This window comes from Anthonomus grandis, chromosome 8 (genome assembly GCF_022605725.1).
Source record: "Anthonomus grandis grandis chromosome 8, icAntGran1.3, whole genome shotgun sequence".
Classification (NCBI taxonomy): domain Eukaryota; kingdom Metazoa; phylum Arthropoda; class Insecta; order Coleoptera; family Curculionidae; genus Anthonomus; species Anthonomus grandis.
The window spans coordinates 1,588,313-1,605,271 of NC_065553.1; the positions used below are offsets into that span (position 1 = coordinate 1,588,313).

The following is a 16,959-nucleotide window of genomic DNA, read 5'->3' on the forward strand; positions in this document are numbered from 1 at the left end:
GCGGCAGGCGGGCCGCGCCTTCGGATTAATCATGTTTAGATACTATATAATCATAGTAAGGATAGCGACTACGTTCTGTGTTAATTTTTTAAAAATTTTAATTCAACAATTACATGAAATAATTACGTGATAAATTAATGACAAATAACTGGATAATTTTGGGTAGACAGTGTCTACCTTGTCTACTCGTACCCTTCGCCACTGTTATTGGTGCATTCCTCTCTCGTTGTCGCAAAAACCACTTATACAAATACTTTTTCCATTAATGGATATTCAGAAGGTCTAAGAGATTTTCGTCTACCTGGTCCAGAAAAAGTCAAGGCAACTGTTGAAGTAATTTGGTCTTTTTTCTTCTTAATTGCACACACCGTGGATTTGGCTATTTCATACTTTTTTGCTAAAAAGGTAACTCCGCAACCTCTACTAACATCGGACAAGAGTTGGGCTTTTTTTTCCAGAGTTAAATAATTTACTTTCTTAGTAGACATCGTGCTTGTTTCGTATTGATCTGCGAACAAACATTTAATAAGACGCAAATTTCATATCTCTTCCAAACATGTACATACAAACAAGATATACAATTTGGCGGCGATATGCAAAAGAACTAAGTTAGTACTAAAGTTGCCGACAAAGGGAACATAGGAAATGCCGCTTAATGCCTACGGGTAAGACGGTAAAACGATATAAATATTTTTTTGTTCACATTCTAGAGGCGAGATATTTTTGGCGTTCACGTTTTAGAATAGGCTGAATACATAGACATATAAATAAGGGGAGACAACACGTTTCATTCATAAATTCGGTTTGTTGACGATCAAGCATGTCTTTATGGTTTAACCTAAGCGGAACAGAGACAGAGAAGAGAGAGACCGCCAGAAAACCGTCAACATCGCATCAAACGAGTCACGTATCTACGAGTGCAATCAGATGCGCCCGCCATATGAGCCGGCGATATTGGCTTCTCCGTCTGTTACTAATAAAAGGAGAAAGACGTAATGACATCATCTGGCAGTCCAAAAATATTTCATATCAGTCGGCTATATTTCGTCGGCGTCGCCCAGTGGCGTAACCGTTAAAAAAATTAAAAATTGGTGTAATCAAAAATATTTATATTAAAATATTTTATGAAATTAATTAGCGATGGTAAAGATTGTAGATATCTTTTTCTTATTTAATTACATACGAAACATTAAAAAAATTTACGTATATTACCCGGTTGGTTATAATACATAGGTACATAATTATTATATTCTTAAAAATGTTTAGTTTATTGAAGCCTTTTTGTATCTTTAATATTTTGGATATTTATTAACAAAAACATGCCACTTGCCATTACCGTTTTGTTATTTGTTGTATTTTTAGTTTAATGGATTTTTTGTTAAAAATCAGTCATTATATGATAGATTTTTACGATTACAAAAAAAATAGCTACGGCAAATATATTTGATTGCTATAAAGACAGAATCTTAATAGATGCTTTGTTAAGAAAATTAGACGTTCAATTACATACATATTTACATATCTCATCACGTGACATGCGATATAACATATTTAAAGCTATTCGTTTAAAGGCGTCTAAAAGTTATTACTAATAAGATTTTATTATTATAGGTCAGAATATCTTTAAGATCCAAACCGGAATATAAAAAAATAAAATACAATTTGTACTATAACATTTTATTTTCCACTTAAAATATACAAATTATGAAGCACGTAAAAACGAAAATATAAATGTAGGCAACTTACTAAAACAAAAAGAAATAAACAAACTTGCTTATGTTAGTATACTTATGTACAGGCAGGGGCTTTAAATGGAATGGTGCCTAATATGGCCCATTGGCTTACCAAAAACGTTTAAAATCGTATTTTAAAAAAACTAAATTTCAGAGTCATAATAGGCATCTTTCCATTTAAAGTCCCCACCCTGTATTTATAACATAGTAATAACCGAAGCCATACTTACGAATTAAAAGATTCAATATTTGGAAGACTACTTGGGTTAGTATTATCTTCGACAGCATTGGAAAAAGTTTCCCAATCAGCACTAAAAATTAAAATATTTATATAAAATAGCCTTAAGCTAGAAATAGTACTTACGCATTGGATTCAGAAAACTTTTTTGGAGGTGTCTCCATAACACTGGAATCGGAGCTAAAAATCATATTTCATGTTTTATAATATTAAGTAATTTAATAGTTTTATAAACAATATATTATAGGAAAAGTTTGAATTGTATAGGTATATTATGTCCTATTTATATAAAAAAAATATGTACCTGCAAGATGGAGGATCCAAGAAAATCGAAGGATGAAACTGAGGGTCAGCATTTGGCCTAATTTGCTTTCGGCCTGTTATTTGTGTGATCATGATATCACTAGGATCAAAATGGCTTGAACAAATATGGGAGTACTTTGTAATTGCCTGATTACATAGACCCAAAATTAAAGACCACCTGTCCCTCCTTTCCAAATTTATAGGAAACCTAAAATGGGAAAAGAAAAAAACAACCTTTAATAGCTATTATAATAATTATTATAATGACAATTTATTTGTTTTGTTTGTCATGTACACCAAGTATAAACAATTTTGACAATCTAGTACAATATGGAATTACTTAATAACAATAATTAATATTTTACCAAGAATTAGGGTAATATAAGTAGGAATATCAATGAAATTAAATAAAGGTTGATGTTAACTTAAAAAGTCATGAATCATAATCATATTTATTATTTACATAAAGAGCTATTTACTAAGTATATACCCTTGAAATATGTTTTTTTTTAATCATTATAAATTATATAGCTTATAATTGGCAATACTAAAGTGTTAAATTTCATGTAAATTTCTCATTTTTAAAATTCAATAAATAAAGATCAGTTGGTAGGCACGTCACTGTTACGGCATTGAGAAAAAAGATAATGGGGAGGAACGGGATTTCACTTACCTCCGAAATATAAGTTCTGGATCAGAATAGTCCATTTTTTTGCAAACTACACACTGCCGAACCATCACAAATTGTTTTTCAATAGTTTTTTTTAATATAAAAATGTCAAATATCACGAAAAAACACTAAGAGGGAAACAAAACACAAAGCAACACTGTAACGCCAAACATGAATGAAACCCTAAATTTTATTACGAAGGGGAGGAGTGACGACCGCGCTATGTTGTCAAGTTGTTATCTGTAAACGAAATATTGATCGACGTTTTAGAGTACCGCGTGAATGGATACTAGGACGTTTTTAGAAGGCGGGCAACGTTGCTTTGTTGCTAAAAAGATGTATGTGCGGCCGAAAATGTAAACAGTTGCGTCTCTCCTTATTTATATGTCTATGGCTGAATACCAATTAGGCTGTTCACGTTTAGGGATGTTCACGTTATGGGACGTTCACGTTATCGAGACTCTACTGTATAGCGATCTTTTAAGATCTTTTTTATTAGGCTTATAAAATTATAGTCAATATGACAAAGTGTCTAGTACTCTCTTGTTTAAAATATCTAGATCCGATGATTTGAAGATTTTATCTTCAACTCGCACAACACTATTCCAAGTCCATATATTTTTATAACTAAACATTTCAATACCCTTATACATATTATAATTAAGACGCACCTTAGTTAGGTCTTCTTTTATATAAAATTATTTTAACAGCAAACATTGAAATTTTTAGAAAGAAGACGTCAGACCCCACATCCGAAACAAATTCAAACTATTCAGCTATCTGCCGCCAGACTAGAGAGGAAATCACCCCGGAGTTCCAATTCAACAATAATATTATTACCAAGTAATCTAAAATAATATTTACTAGATCTGCATCTAAACCAGGCTCTTGTAATTTTGTTGCTTTTAAGTACTGACTAACGTACGAAAATAGGGCTCGTTTTAGGACAATCCGCGTGAACGTTTGTGCAATATGTTATTTGTTACCACACTCACATAATCAAAATTTAACGTACGCAAAATGGTTCTTTTAAATGACGTTAGTTTTCCCTATTTGTTTATAATAAAAGTAATAAAAAATTGTGCTTTAAAATTGTACATATTTTTAGATATCGTTGGTCAGTATTTTACATCATCATTTTAATTATTGGAATTAGGTCAAGAGGTACATGTCCCGCTTTTAAATCCATGTTTTTATAATTCGAATATACTATATTAGGCCACTCAACAATGATCTCAAAAAATATACATATACCTGGGTTAAAAACGGGACATTTACATTATGGTCTTAGTGTCATAGTGTACGCCACTGTAAATAGGGGAACAAATAATTTAGTGTTAATAGGGTTTTAAAATTAGTAATTTTGCTGATGGTTCTATTTTAAAACTTATATATACAGGGTGGTATTTGTTGAAAGTTTGATGGAAGTTTATGTAAATGTAAGCCTGCAAATGTTGGGTCACAAAGGAATGTGGGAATTTTTTTTGCAACTGAACAGAGTTTTATTGTAGCCAGATACAGTGAACTTCGGTTATTAGGTACCCTCTAGGGAGAAAAAAATCAGTACTTTATGACCGACGTTACGCTTTAAAAGAAACCGATAAATATATTTTTTGGTTTAACTAAAGGACTAAACTAATTAGAAATACATTTTAGGTATGTAGAACAAAAAAGATACAATATTGATATAACATTGAAATAGGACATCAAATTAAATATGTATATACAAATATATACATAAATATGTAGTTAGTTAATATTATTCGATCAATAAACAAAAATAACTTGTTATTTTTGTTTATTGATTGTTTTTACACAAATTTATTTCGGCGATGTGTTTCTCAACTTTTAACGAGGCTTCTAAAATTGTATCGGTAGATCCGTCATCGTTAAATTAAAAGAAATTTATAACAGTTTTGATTGCACTAAGTGCTTCAGAATAACTTGGAATTGGTTCGCTCACCTGTCCATCATCATCACCGCTCTCGTTATCGAAACTTGGATCATTCGTTGAATTATTTGATTCTACAACTTTAGCAATATAGTTGCGATCCGTTAAGGTCTCCGTTGCTACCAAATTATCATCGATGATCGTAAAATTATCTACAACTCGACCATATCCAAGTGGCGGATGAAATGCGCAGACGAAAGAGTCAGTGTGCAACAGGGACAGAAAACGATAAATCTAATAGCCCGGGAGCCAGTGACAGATTTTTTTGACCAATTTCAACCCTGACCAAACTTTGTGGAGTACTAAATTTCGTTGTGCTTTAAGGCAAAATGACCATCAGCTAGCGCACCAGTGGTGGGTGGGCCAATGGGAGGGCCGAAAACACGTAAAAAAAATTTCAACTTTCAGTCATTTCAACCCTGCCGAAATTTTTGTAGATGGTAGTTTATATAATTATTTAAATAAAAAAAGTCGTCAGCCGGCTGTATGTTGGTGGAAAGCCCGTCAGCTGACCATGAAAACATGTAAAAAATTTTTTTAATTTCAGTCATTTCAACCCTGCTGAAATTTATAGAGATGATAGTTTATATAATTATTTAAATAAAAAAAATCGTCAGCCGATTGTATGTCGGTGGAAAAGGCGTCAGCTAGCGCTGTGAAAGGTGTAGCGCGTAAATCACATATGCCACCCACCCGCGTTGTTAAGTGTATCAGCTGACGGGCTTTCCACCGACATGCAGCCGGCTGACGATTTTTTTTATTTAAATAATTACATAAACTACCATCTATAAAAATTTCAGCAGGGTTAAAATGACTTACATTATTATTATAATATTATTTGACGTGAATTTTACATGATACGTACAAACCTGTTAGTGATACATATATTTCATGCATTGTAGCAGATATTTCTCATTATAAATTGTTATAAATTTTAATTAATTGATTTTTTTTTATGAAATTAATGAAATTTATATATAATTTACAGTTTAAAAAAAAAAATATTAAAAAATATATTTTGTAGTGAAAAAGGCAAGTTTTTGTCAAAATAAAGGCTATTCACTGTTCATCATCAATTTCATCTTCACTGTGACTGGTACAACTATCGTTATCTTGATCATCGCATTCAGACTTACTATCAGAGCTTGCCTGTGATATTAGGTCATCATCATCACTAATGTTATCTATAAAAAAAAATAATATGTAAGCATTTACGCACCGTATCAAACGAAATATAATAAAAGTATAGAGTAAATTAAAAAATTTTCACCTTCTTCAGGCTGCATAGTGATGTCATCGACAGAAACTGGTAACTGTCTTCCAGTAAACCAGATGTACCTAAAAGTATCATTGACTTGTGTCCATCCATATTCCGATGGATCATTTCCATTGGGCACTTTTAGGTGTGCATGTGCCCATGTTTCGGATATGTAACATGCTCTTGAAAATTGATTGACTAATTCAGCTTGGCACGGCGGTAGACTTGACCCATCAATATTTGTTTCGGCAACTCAAAGACGTCATTTCTACCAATTTTGTAATTTTTATGAAAAGTTGCTTCTCTTGCCTGGTTAACTTTTTGTAATTTTTGAAATCCGTACACAGCACAGATATACTTTTCAATCACTTTAAAAGGTTCACTCTTCTCATGCGATGGCATCGACATTTGTGTGAATGCTTCAATGAAGCGAGAACTTTCTCTCATTATTGCCAGTGGTCGCTTTTTTCCTTTGCGGAAAAATGATGGATTGAAGTCGCACCCGGTGAAAGCATGGAAGGCAGGCAGCGCTTCGCTCACATCTTTTCCAAGAGTGTCGAATAATTTCGTAACGTCAATAAAGCGATGGTGGTTGCCGGTACCAACTTCCATATGAATGTGATGGTTGTAACGTATTTGAGACATATTACCGAGCATGATGATTAACACATCTGTATCAGAGCAACGAATTGTAATATTCGCATCGAACTTCAACTGCGAAACGTGAAAAATCATTTTGGTGTCCGCCTCCTCGTGCGCGGGGCACGTCAATGACGGCTCCAACGTTTTGACAATTTTTCCATCGTTCACTTGATATTTATAACATGATTCACAGTTGATATAAATCTTTTTATTATTCATATAAGGTGCCATGTGATTTTCAGCCCAGTGTTGAATGAAGAAATTGACGATTGCTTCTTTGAAATTCGGATTTTTCAACTCCGTAGCCAAATCTTTCGTTCGCAACTGATCGGGACCATCAATCCGATAATCAGATATTTCCATACCCCTCATTTTACGCTCCGTATCTTTTATGGACGGGAAAATGTATCTGTCGAATGTGACTATAATAACTTTTGCTGGAGTTGCACAAATCCACTGCAGAAGTTGTAGAGAAATGTTTCCAAAAGTATTTGGTACTTCTTTCATCAAGTGAAGAATGAAAAATCCATCGTAGATAATCACATCTGTGTTTGTAGGTGCTTGTGATTGAACTTCTTTCTCCAACAATTTCATCAGAGCCGATTTTTCAGTCTTGCAAATAGAACCATCAAGATGGCACATTGACAAAGGTACTGGCGTTAATGGGTACGCAAGAACCTTTGCAATATCAACTTCTTTTTGCATGGAAATGTAAAGAAGCTTGCCAAAAATATTACGCTGCATTCTCAGCTCCATTTCCCTTCCAGCAATTGACAATTTTTTTTTACTGATGATACTGGCAAAAGTATGAAGTTTGATAAAAATCGAATTGAAGTTTGATGAAAATTTGACAAAAATTATTAATAATGTTGTTTTAAATTGATTTATACACCGTTAAAAAAGTACGATTGAAAGAACTTTTTTGACTTAATTTTTTTTTTCAACAACTGGTTGAATTTTCAACCAAACAACGAGCCAAAATATGAAAAAGTTTAATTTTGAAGTTTAGTGTGTTAAATTTTCAATTTTTTTTATTGAAAATTCAATTTTTATTTAACAATGTAATAATTTCATTCTTAAATAGAAATACATATTATCGCATTTTTACCATCATGTAAAATATCATGTAAAATTCACGTCAAATAATATTATAATAATAATGTAAGTCATTTTAACCCTGCTGAAATTTTTATAGATGGTAGTTTATGTAATTATTTAAATAAAAAAAATCGTCAGCCGGCTGCATGTCGGTGGAAAGCCCGTCAGCTGATACACTTAACAACGCGGGTGGGTGGCATATGTGATTTACTTGCTACACCTTTCACAGCGCTAGCTGACGCCTTTTCCACCGACATACAATCGGCTGACGATTTTTTTTATTTAAATAATTATATAAACTACCATCTACAAAAATTTCGGCAGGGTTGAAATGACTGAAAGTTGAAATTTTTTTTACGTGTTTTCGGCCCTCCCATTGGCCCACCCACCGCTAGTGGACCAGCTGACGGTCATTTTGCTTTAGAGGACAACTAAATCTAACACTCCACAAAGTTTGGCTAGGGTTGCGATGATTGACAAAAATCTGTCACTGGCTCCCGGGCTATAATATAAAATTCAAAATTCCCATGTTTTTATTGAGTTTACACTCGGCATATTTTAGAGGTGAAATTTACGAATTTGCGTAACTTTTAGTAATATTTTACAATAAATATAAGTTCTGTTATAGTAAATAAAATTCAATTATTGTAGCCGATTGCTTTTGCATTGCTTGTCATTACATTTTTAATATATGGATCAGGTTAGTGGCAGGGCCAATGCTTAGTGGAAATGAAGATGGTAGTATATTTGATACGAAACAACGATTGTTTTTTTTTGTTCTGCATACGTATCTGCTTCAAAAAGTATATAAGGCACTTAGTGCTGAAAATTCCAAGTAGTTTCAGGCTTTTAATGCTGAGAGGTGATCGTCAAGGTGAGTGTGCAGACTCACTGGATAAAGAATATCATGTAGTTGTAAACCTCAAAATAAAGAAGTTATAGAGGATTTGTGAAAATTTTTAGGTGAATTTTTTTTTTTTGAGAAATCTTATTTTTTTTCATAAATTGATTATCATTGAAAAAGCTTCAAAAAAGTCTTATAAACGATTTTTGAAAAATGTACCAGAAAAAGTTATACCCAATTTTCCCAAAGAAGTCATTTTCCAAAAATCCAATGGAAAATATTCACAATTTTGCTTTTAATTTTTCTGGAAAACTATAGGATGGAGAAGGAACTATAGATGAAGAATTTTTGTTTAAAGTTATTTTTTTTTTATTGAATGTCAATGCGCATCAGATGCTACAAAGACATAATTTTTAGGTTCATTAGTTTTCCAGAAAATTGGGAATAACCTCTTAATAGTTTTTTCCAAAACTTATTGTTTTCTCAAAAACTATTGGGAACATGGACAATTTTCTTTTAGCATTGGATGATGAAAATAGAACGAATCATAAAAAATAAAATTTAGCTGTCAATCTAAAAATACGAAATCGAAAAAGACTTACGGAAGATTAAAAAAAAATGAGATAACTTTTTGAGTGAAAAATTAGAATTTTTTTTTGACAAAATAGATTTTTTTTGGAAATTAAAAAATTGACCAAAATGATTTAAAAAGTGGTATACAAGTTTTTTGAAAAATATGTACCAGAAAAAAGTTATATACAATTTTACCGAATTTTTAATAAATTTTTGTTGGTTGAAGAAACACATTTTTGAAACAAAAGTTATTTGGAATGTCAATGCGCATCAGATGTAATAGAAAAATAAGTCTACTAGTTTTTTCAGAAAATTGGAAAATAACCTTTTAACAGTTTTTGTGAATACGAAAAATTTTGGCATTGGATTCCTAACTAAAAATAGGACAAATAATAAAATATAACATTTAGTCGTTAGAGTTATGGAGGATATTTTAAAAATTGGAAATGCACAAAAAACCACCGTCACTATCACCTAATTGACCTTTAAATGAGCTAAGGCCTTCATCAAAGGGTTTTCCAACTGCGCATCCAAATTTCATCGGCCTCTTGGATACGGTTGAGATATAGTTTAGAAATATGTTTTTAGCCAATACTTACGTCTGAACTTTGCAACTAATCCCTTAGGAGGATATCCCAATCATCATCAACACAGGGTATTTGTCGTACCACTGATTCAGAGGCAAGTCATCATTTGAATCAAACTTGTCACTTGATTTCACTAGACCAGTTTTGTGAAACTTCATTCTAAGATTGCGCAATTAATGTCATCGAGTCTAAAATTGTTATGTTAAAAGTTTCCTCATTATTCATTGCTTGGGTTAGGCTATACATGAAATATGTACGATAATTTTATTATGCCTTCATCCATGGATTGTCCCACAGCGGTGCAAATGGAAGGGCGAACATTCTAATCTGATATTAATATTTCAGAGCTACACTCTTCAGATGAGCTACACGATTAATCAATATTTTTCTTTTTTGACACTTTAGTTTTTCATCTCACTGTAAATAATAAAAAAAATATTTCAAGTCATCCATGCGGGTCCGTTCGATTTATAAATGACTGGCAGGTTTTTAATATGGTTCGTGCGAGGTGCATGAAAAGTATTAAAATATTGGTAATTCGTATTTATCAATGGTTATTAAGGTAATAAATATTGATCGATCGTATTTATCAATGACAAGAAGTTAGCATTTTTCAACAGCTGTCAGGTTTGCACAAACCCAAACGGTGTACCTCAGCTTTGATGGTTTGCCTCACACACACTTTTTTTCTCCAAATTTGAGTGTGTTCTGGATAAAATGTTCCGGTCTCGTCCTCATTAAAAATTATGTTCACAGCTGTAATTTTGTACAATATCTGGCCATTTTCCGTTAACCAGTGCGCCACAGCTTCCCTGTTAACATCTGATTTACCAGATACTTTGCCGAGCCGACATTCATGTTATGACGTACTTTGAAACGCTCGAGCCAACTGTAGCGTACCTAAAATCGCCCCCTTGTAAACCCTTGGATACATTTTCCAGTTTTACTATAAAATTGGACCACTTATAGCAATATTTTTGGTTCTTAGCACCTCAAACCATATAAGTTCTTGATCCACATGTGGACTGTGGATTTATTTTCACTTGCCTGCTTGTTTTTTTCACGATTGCTCCAAATTGTAGAAACTATTGTTTTTCCCATATTTTTTCTTCTCGCAATTTCCGGTTTGCCAATGAGCCAATGACACTCTCAACACTTCTAATAATGTCTATCTTTTCTTTCGAACTTATAGCTTTGCGTTTATACGTCATTTTAATAAAAAAAAAACTACAACTCGCTTAACTAAAACCTAACTAAAAAATTCCCAATTTCGATAATTCGAATCCCTAACAGAAGTGAAGAACTACTCTGCGTATAACCATACACTCCATACATTGGCCTCTGAAGTATAGCTTGTACAGGTTTTTTAGTGTTTGTTTATTTAAGTTTTGTTTTGACTAATATTTTTAATTTTAATATTTTTTTACTTGCTCTAGCTAGAGCGAAACACGTGTAGTGTCTTTGAGAAGAATGGATGAGATTTTTGTAATTAATCTGAAATAAGTTATTGACAGAGTACAGTGTAGATTAAATGAAATGTCGCATAATTTGACGATTATAAATGCCTTAATGAAATAATAAACATTCAAAAAAATAATATTATTTCTCTATAGATTATATTTAAAATATAATTTTTTTTTTAATTTAATTATTTTTAATGGTCTCAAATTTGATTGATATGCTCCACCCCATATTATAAGACCATAACTCAGTAATGATTCTATTAATGATTTATATACTTAGATGAGTAATTTTCTGCTTAACCCTTATGTGACTGGAAAGGTACCTGGGTACCTTTTCAGTTTTCAGATATGAATATCTTTTTAACTTACCTTCGATGAAGCTTGTACTTTTGTGACATTTCTTAATTTGTTTTTTTTAAGTTATTGTTAAAATTTGAAATTCTTTTTTTTTATTTTCAAAGTAAATAAGGTGTAAAAAATTTTTACCCATAGTTGACTGGATGGTTATCCGGGTACCTATACTATGTTTATAATACTAATAAAATTTTTTTAATAATAATTTTAATAAAAAAAAACAATTTTTGGAATTTGGGATCGTGTTTGTATACTTGACAAACACAGCTCATTACCAAGATCTTTTAAAAATCGCCGACGTTGATCAGTTGCTTTGGAAGAAGGATTAGGTTCCTTGTATATACAATAAGAAGCTAAACTAGCAACGTCAATTATGTTGAAAAAAAATGCTAATGGCCAGCGATTTGTTCTACGTTTGACAGTATATTCACATAGCATTTGGTCCATAGCGTCAACACCGCCTTTAGTTTTGTTATAATATCTGTTCATTTCAGGCTTTGCAATAGAAGTATTATCTACTTCGCCTGTTGTGTGCATAGTTGATAAAAAAATCACTGCCTTGTTTTTTTTTTGGAACATAAGAGCACAATGTAGCATCTTTGTTGAATGCAAAAACGGTTAAATTTATGGCTCTATCTTTTTGTGCTTGCATATTGGAAGGTAAAAACGTTTTATTTTTTCTAACTGTTCCTACTAAAGTCATATTCCATGGATTTAAAGTACGAGCAAGTTGCAAACTTCTAAAAAAATTGTCTGTTGCGATATTTCTTCCTGATCCCTTATAAAATACTGTTCTCTCACCAATATTTGCCTGACGTTCACCACCTGGTGGTTTTCCGGTATATAGCTGACCCTTTAGAGAATAGGAATTTATCGCATCACAAGCCCAAAAAACCTTTATTCCATATTTTGCTGGTTTCGAGGGAATGTACTGGGTAAACTTAGTGTGTCACCTATATGGAAATAATTGTTCATCTACTGTAATACACTCTGTTGGCCGATAATTTTTTGCCAAATTTGAATTCAGCATAATCCAGATATCTCGAATTGGAGCTGCTTTATCTGTCTTTGCACGTTCTATACGCGTATTCTGGTCATCAAACCGAATAAATCTTAGAAACATTTTGAAGCGATCACGAGACATAGCTGCGCGAAACAAAGGGAGCGAATCCATCTTCCTCATTTCAGAAATATGTTCTTTATTGAACCTATGTAAACCAGTAGTAATTAGAATTCCGAAAAATGCATCTAGTTCTACATCAGTAAATGGAATAAATACTTTTGGAGAAAATGTTTTCGGCGGCTTAGTTATTGCCAATAACCTTTGGTTATATTCCTCCGTAACTCTATTCCCTTTTTTATTGCTATATTTTAGAATCAGGGTACACATTCCTGGGGATATAATAGTTTTGAGAATGTCTTTGGGCGTATATAAACGACTTAAGGCTGGTGCACCACTTTTTTCACGCAAAATATTTCAACCTACCGTTTGTCGTTGTGGTGTAGGTGAGTCATTCCACTGAGTGCCATCTTTACTAGTCCAATGGAATTGTGAAGCTAAATCTGGATGAACGTCATCATCATCATTAGACTCCGAATCTTCTAGCTCTACAGGATCGTTTTCAACATCAGAATCCTCGCCCTCTCCATCTGACAGTTGTGGAATATACTCCTCTTCATCAGAAGCAATAAATGGCTCTTCTTCTTCATCACTTGTTCTAAGGCTTCTTCTAATTCCGATTAGGTCAACCTATTATAATATTCCTATTATTATTTAATTTACCTCCTTTTGTACTCTGTATTAACTTTGACATTTACATAGGACCGGCCTCACTATCGGACATTTTAACGTATAAAAAATACTTTAGATTTAACGTAATTCAAACTCTACTAGTAGGCACAACTCGTTACTGACGAATATTAACTGATCTTGTGCAAAAACATAAACAGTCCGAGGCGCCAGAGATAGGAAAAAACCCACACAGATGTGCATGTTTATAGTTAAGGGTAGAAATTCACAGAAAAAGCCACGGCTCTATATAAAATACATAGTAGGTACCCGGGTACCCACGCCGCACAGTGACGACTTTTGCTAATCTAGGGGAACAAAAGTATTACTTTGTAATAGACACAATTTTTGTGTGCCAAATTTATATTTTATGCATATATTAGTAAAGAGAAGTAATTTTTAAGCAGTACCGTGCGCAGGGGGCAAGCCCTCCCCCCTCCTAGTGCTCAAAAATTAACTCTTTTAAAAAGCAAATCCCTCCAATACTTTTTGGGTATATAATAGTTAGGTTATTTTAAAAAAATACCCAACGACCCCCCCCCCCCCCCTGAAACACCCCTCCCAGAACCACTGTTTTAAGCTTACATTTTTTTAATATAAAACAAAAAATATCTCAATATTTTTTTTATTAATTGAAAATATTCTAAGCTGTCTTTAAAGATCTGTATTGTAGTATTCAAGTATTTCTAATTAAAATAAATTAGATAATAATTATTCTTTTGCTTACATATTACAAAAAAGATAAATATTTTCTTAAGTCTAAACACAAATTAAAAATTGGCTACAAAATTTTGGTTTGAAAACAATAGATACTTGAATAGTATGTAAAATAAATTAAATAGTTATTCTGCACATATAAAAAAAAGTTCAATAAAAATTAAAGACTTAATCAGTCTCACTGTCACTATTATTATCGCTATCGATATCGCTCTCATAAATTCTTTCCAATTCCATATCTGGTGCTTTTAAAAGACCCAAAGCCTCAGGTGAAAACTGTTTTAAAGGTTTACTAGTTTTATTTCTAAAGCTATTTATTACTGGATCTGATGCCACTAAAAGATGATGCATTAAATCCTGCATTGTAGCTTTCCTGGAAAATTTTCTGGTGTTGTATTCTCGCACTTTCTTAATATCTTTATGCATGCACTCTTGCGCATCTTCGGATAGTTGTCCAATTGGGATTAACGCATTTTTTATGATGGCTGAGCCATGTACCAAGATTTTATGCACAGTCACCGGCAAATAGTACCAACTGTAGTGTTCTAAGTACATAGCTAGAGTTCGGTCTGCATAAATCTGATATTTTTCTGGATCAATTTCAAACCCAGAGGATAGTACCTGAAGAAGTATTGCAAATTTTTTTATTAACTCCAGGTTCACTCCAGTAATTAGGCTTGAAGTTTCAGGATTGTCGAAGAATTTACGGGCCGTATTCCCGTCATTACTGGATCCGAAACTCTGCTTTACAGTGTCAACCAAAATATTTAATTCTTGTTTAAATCTTTTTTGCACTTGTTCTTTTTTCTTGTTTGCTATTTCTTTATCACTTCCTTTTGCTTGCCATTTTTTGAATTCTAATCTGTAAGATATTTTAAGAAGACATTCCATTGTTCTGATTCGTGCATGTAAAGAAGATATACCAAAACTATATACTTCTGACTTGGCTTGTTTATTTAAAAATTTGTTTGGGTCATTCATTTCTTTCGGTCCACAGCCACAAATATAGCACTTTTGTGATGCAATGTGCAAAAGGGAATTACAAATTTTTGTGTCAACCATGGTAAAGGAAAGATTTGGTGTAATTCTTACAGTATTATTATTTTCGAGATCATAAGAACATTTTTTTAACTGTGAAATTTGCGATTTAATCTTGTCTGTTTCAGTTATAATAAGTCCTTCGGTTTCTTTTTTTTGCAAAAGCTTAACTGGTCTGCAGAATCGGGTGCTTGCTGGAGTCGGATTTTGCCATAAAATATGTTGTTTGCCCTCTGACTCATAAGATAATCGAATTGGAACAAGGGAAATTACAAAAATTGCACTGTCATCTTCATTTTCGCAATTTTCCATTAAATAACGTTGCTTGTAGTTAGTATAACCACTGCTTCCATCGCAACCCCATTTTAACAAAAGTTGCAGTTCAGCATCACCATTGCAAAATTGATTAAGAACTTCATTCTGAACGGTACAAAGCCTATTTATGGTATGATCCAACAGCGATTGCAGAATGATTTCTGCAGAAATGTCTGTCACGGTAATATTTTCAGGATAACAATTTTTTTTTGCCTCAATTATACCTTTATCATACGAGGGTAACAGTTTTATACCACGACCTTTTAGTTTTTGATAGACGCTTATATAGGACCTCCTGCTCATTTTACCATCTAAGAACATGGCCAATGCCTCATTCTTTGAGAAATTTTCAAAATTATTATTAGTTGAAGTCCTTTGCTCGGCTTTTTTTAGTGCTGTGGCAGCGGTATTTCGTTCAGAGGCAACCTTTCTTACTATCAAAGCAGCATCCCTTTTTCCCTCTGCATAAAGTTTCACTTGTGCCGCATACAAAATTTCTTCTCTTGAGTGCGACTGGAGTAATCCTTCTATTTTTTTTCTTTTATTTTTTTTACAAAGTTCTTCAAAATTTTTCTGTGGTCTTCCCATTTTTGAGGTTGATGGTTGTTCAGCTTGCTCAGCATTCAAATCAAAATTTATTTGTTGATTAAGCCAATTGAAGTTTAATTCTAGAAATTTTTTTTCAATTCGATAACTTTTTTCCCACTTTTCAGCAAATTTGTATCCTAACTTTTTTAGCTTTTCCTTAATTGAATTTTCTGAGTCTTCTGGAAGCATATCCACATTATATCTTGACAGAAAATATGTATACATTGCTTCATTTTTGATATCTTTTGATTTCTCGGTGCGCCAAGCATCAAACAGGTTTCTGTGAGTAATGACAACCTCATCTAAAAATTGAGAAAAAAAAACAAAGTTGCAAAAAGTTGCAAATTTTTATTTTTGTATTTGAAAGAACATTGCCGAGGGACCATATAAATTTTTTTAATTTTACTGGAATCTGCTGGACTCAAAATATATGACTAGTTGTAATCAATTTGTTAAAATTTAAAAAATTTTGACATATCTAATAAAAAAAATTAAAATCTTATATAACGCTACTCAAATTTAAAAAAAAATCATACTGTTTGCAAAAGTACATACCTACATCCATTTTATAAAATAGGAACCGAAACAACAAACCAATACACTTTTCACTACGAGCCTTTTACAACTACTTGAAATTGCAAATAAAAACTGCTATAACATAAACACTTCAGAAATGCTTTACATTCTTATCAATTAAACCGATAAGAACTTATAATTTTTTGCTTTTTCGTTTGGATTCATGCGAGTTCGGCATATTTTTAAAATATTTCGAGCAAAAATTAAATGAACTATTTTTTC

General features: G+C 32.5%; 1 protein-coding gene across 1 annotated transcript in view; it reads left to right on the plus strand.

Moving 5' to 3' along the window:
• Positions 1-4,692, plus strand: part of LOC126739509 (CTD small phosphatase-like protein 2) — a 33,010-nt gene extending 28,318 nt beyond the window's left edge. The window contains exon 7 of the mRNA XM_050445246.1: positions 3,674-4,692. Coding sequence (XP_050301203.1) covers positions 3,674-3,739 — 66 coding nt within the window. The 3' untranslated portion in view covers positions 3,740-4,692. The remainder of the gene's footprint in view (positions 1-3,673) is intronic.
• Positions 4,693-16,959: the final 12,267 nt, after the last annotated feature.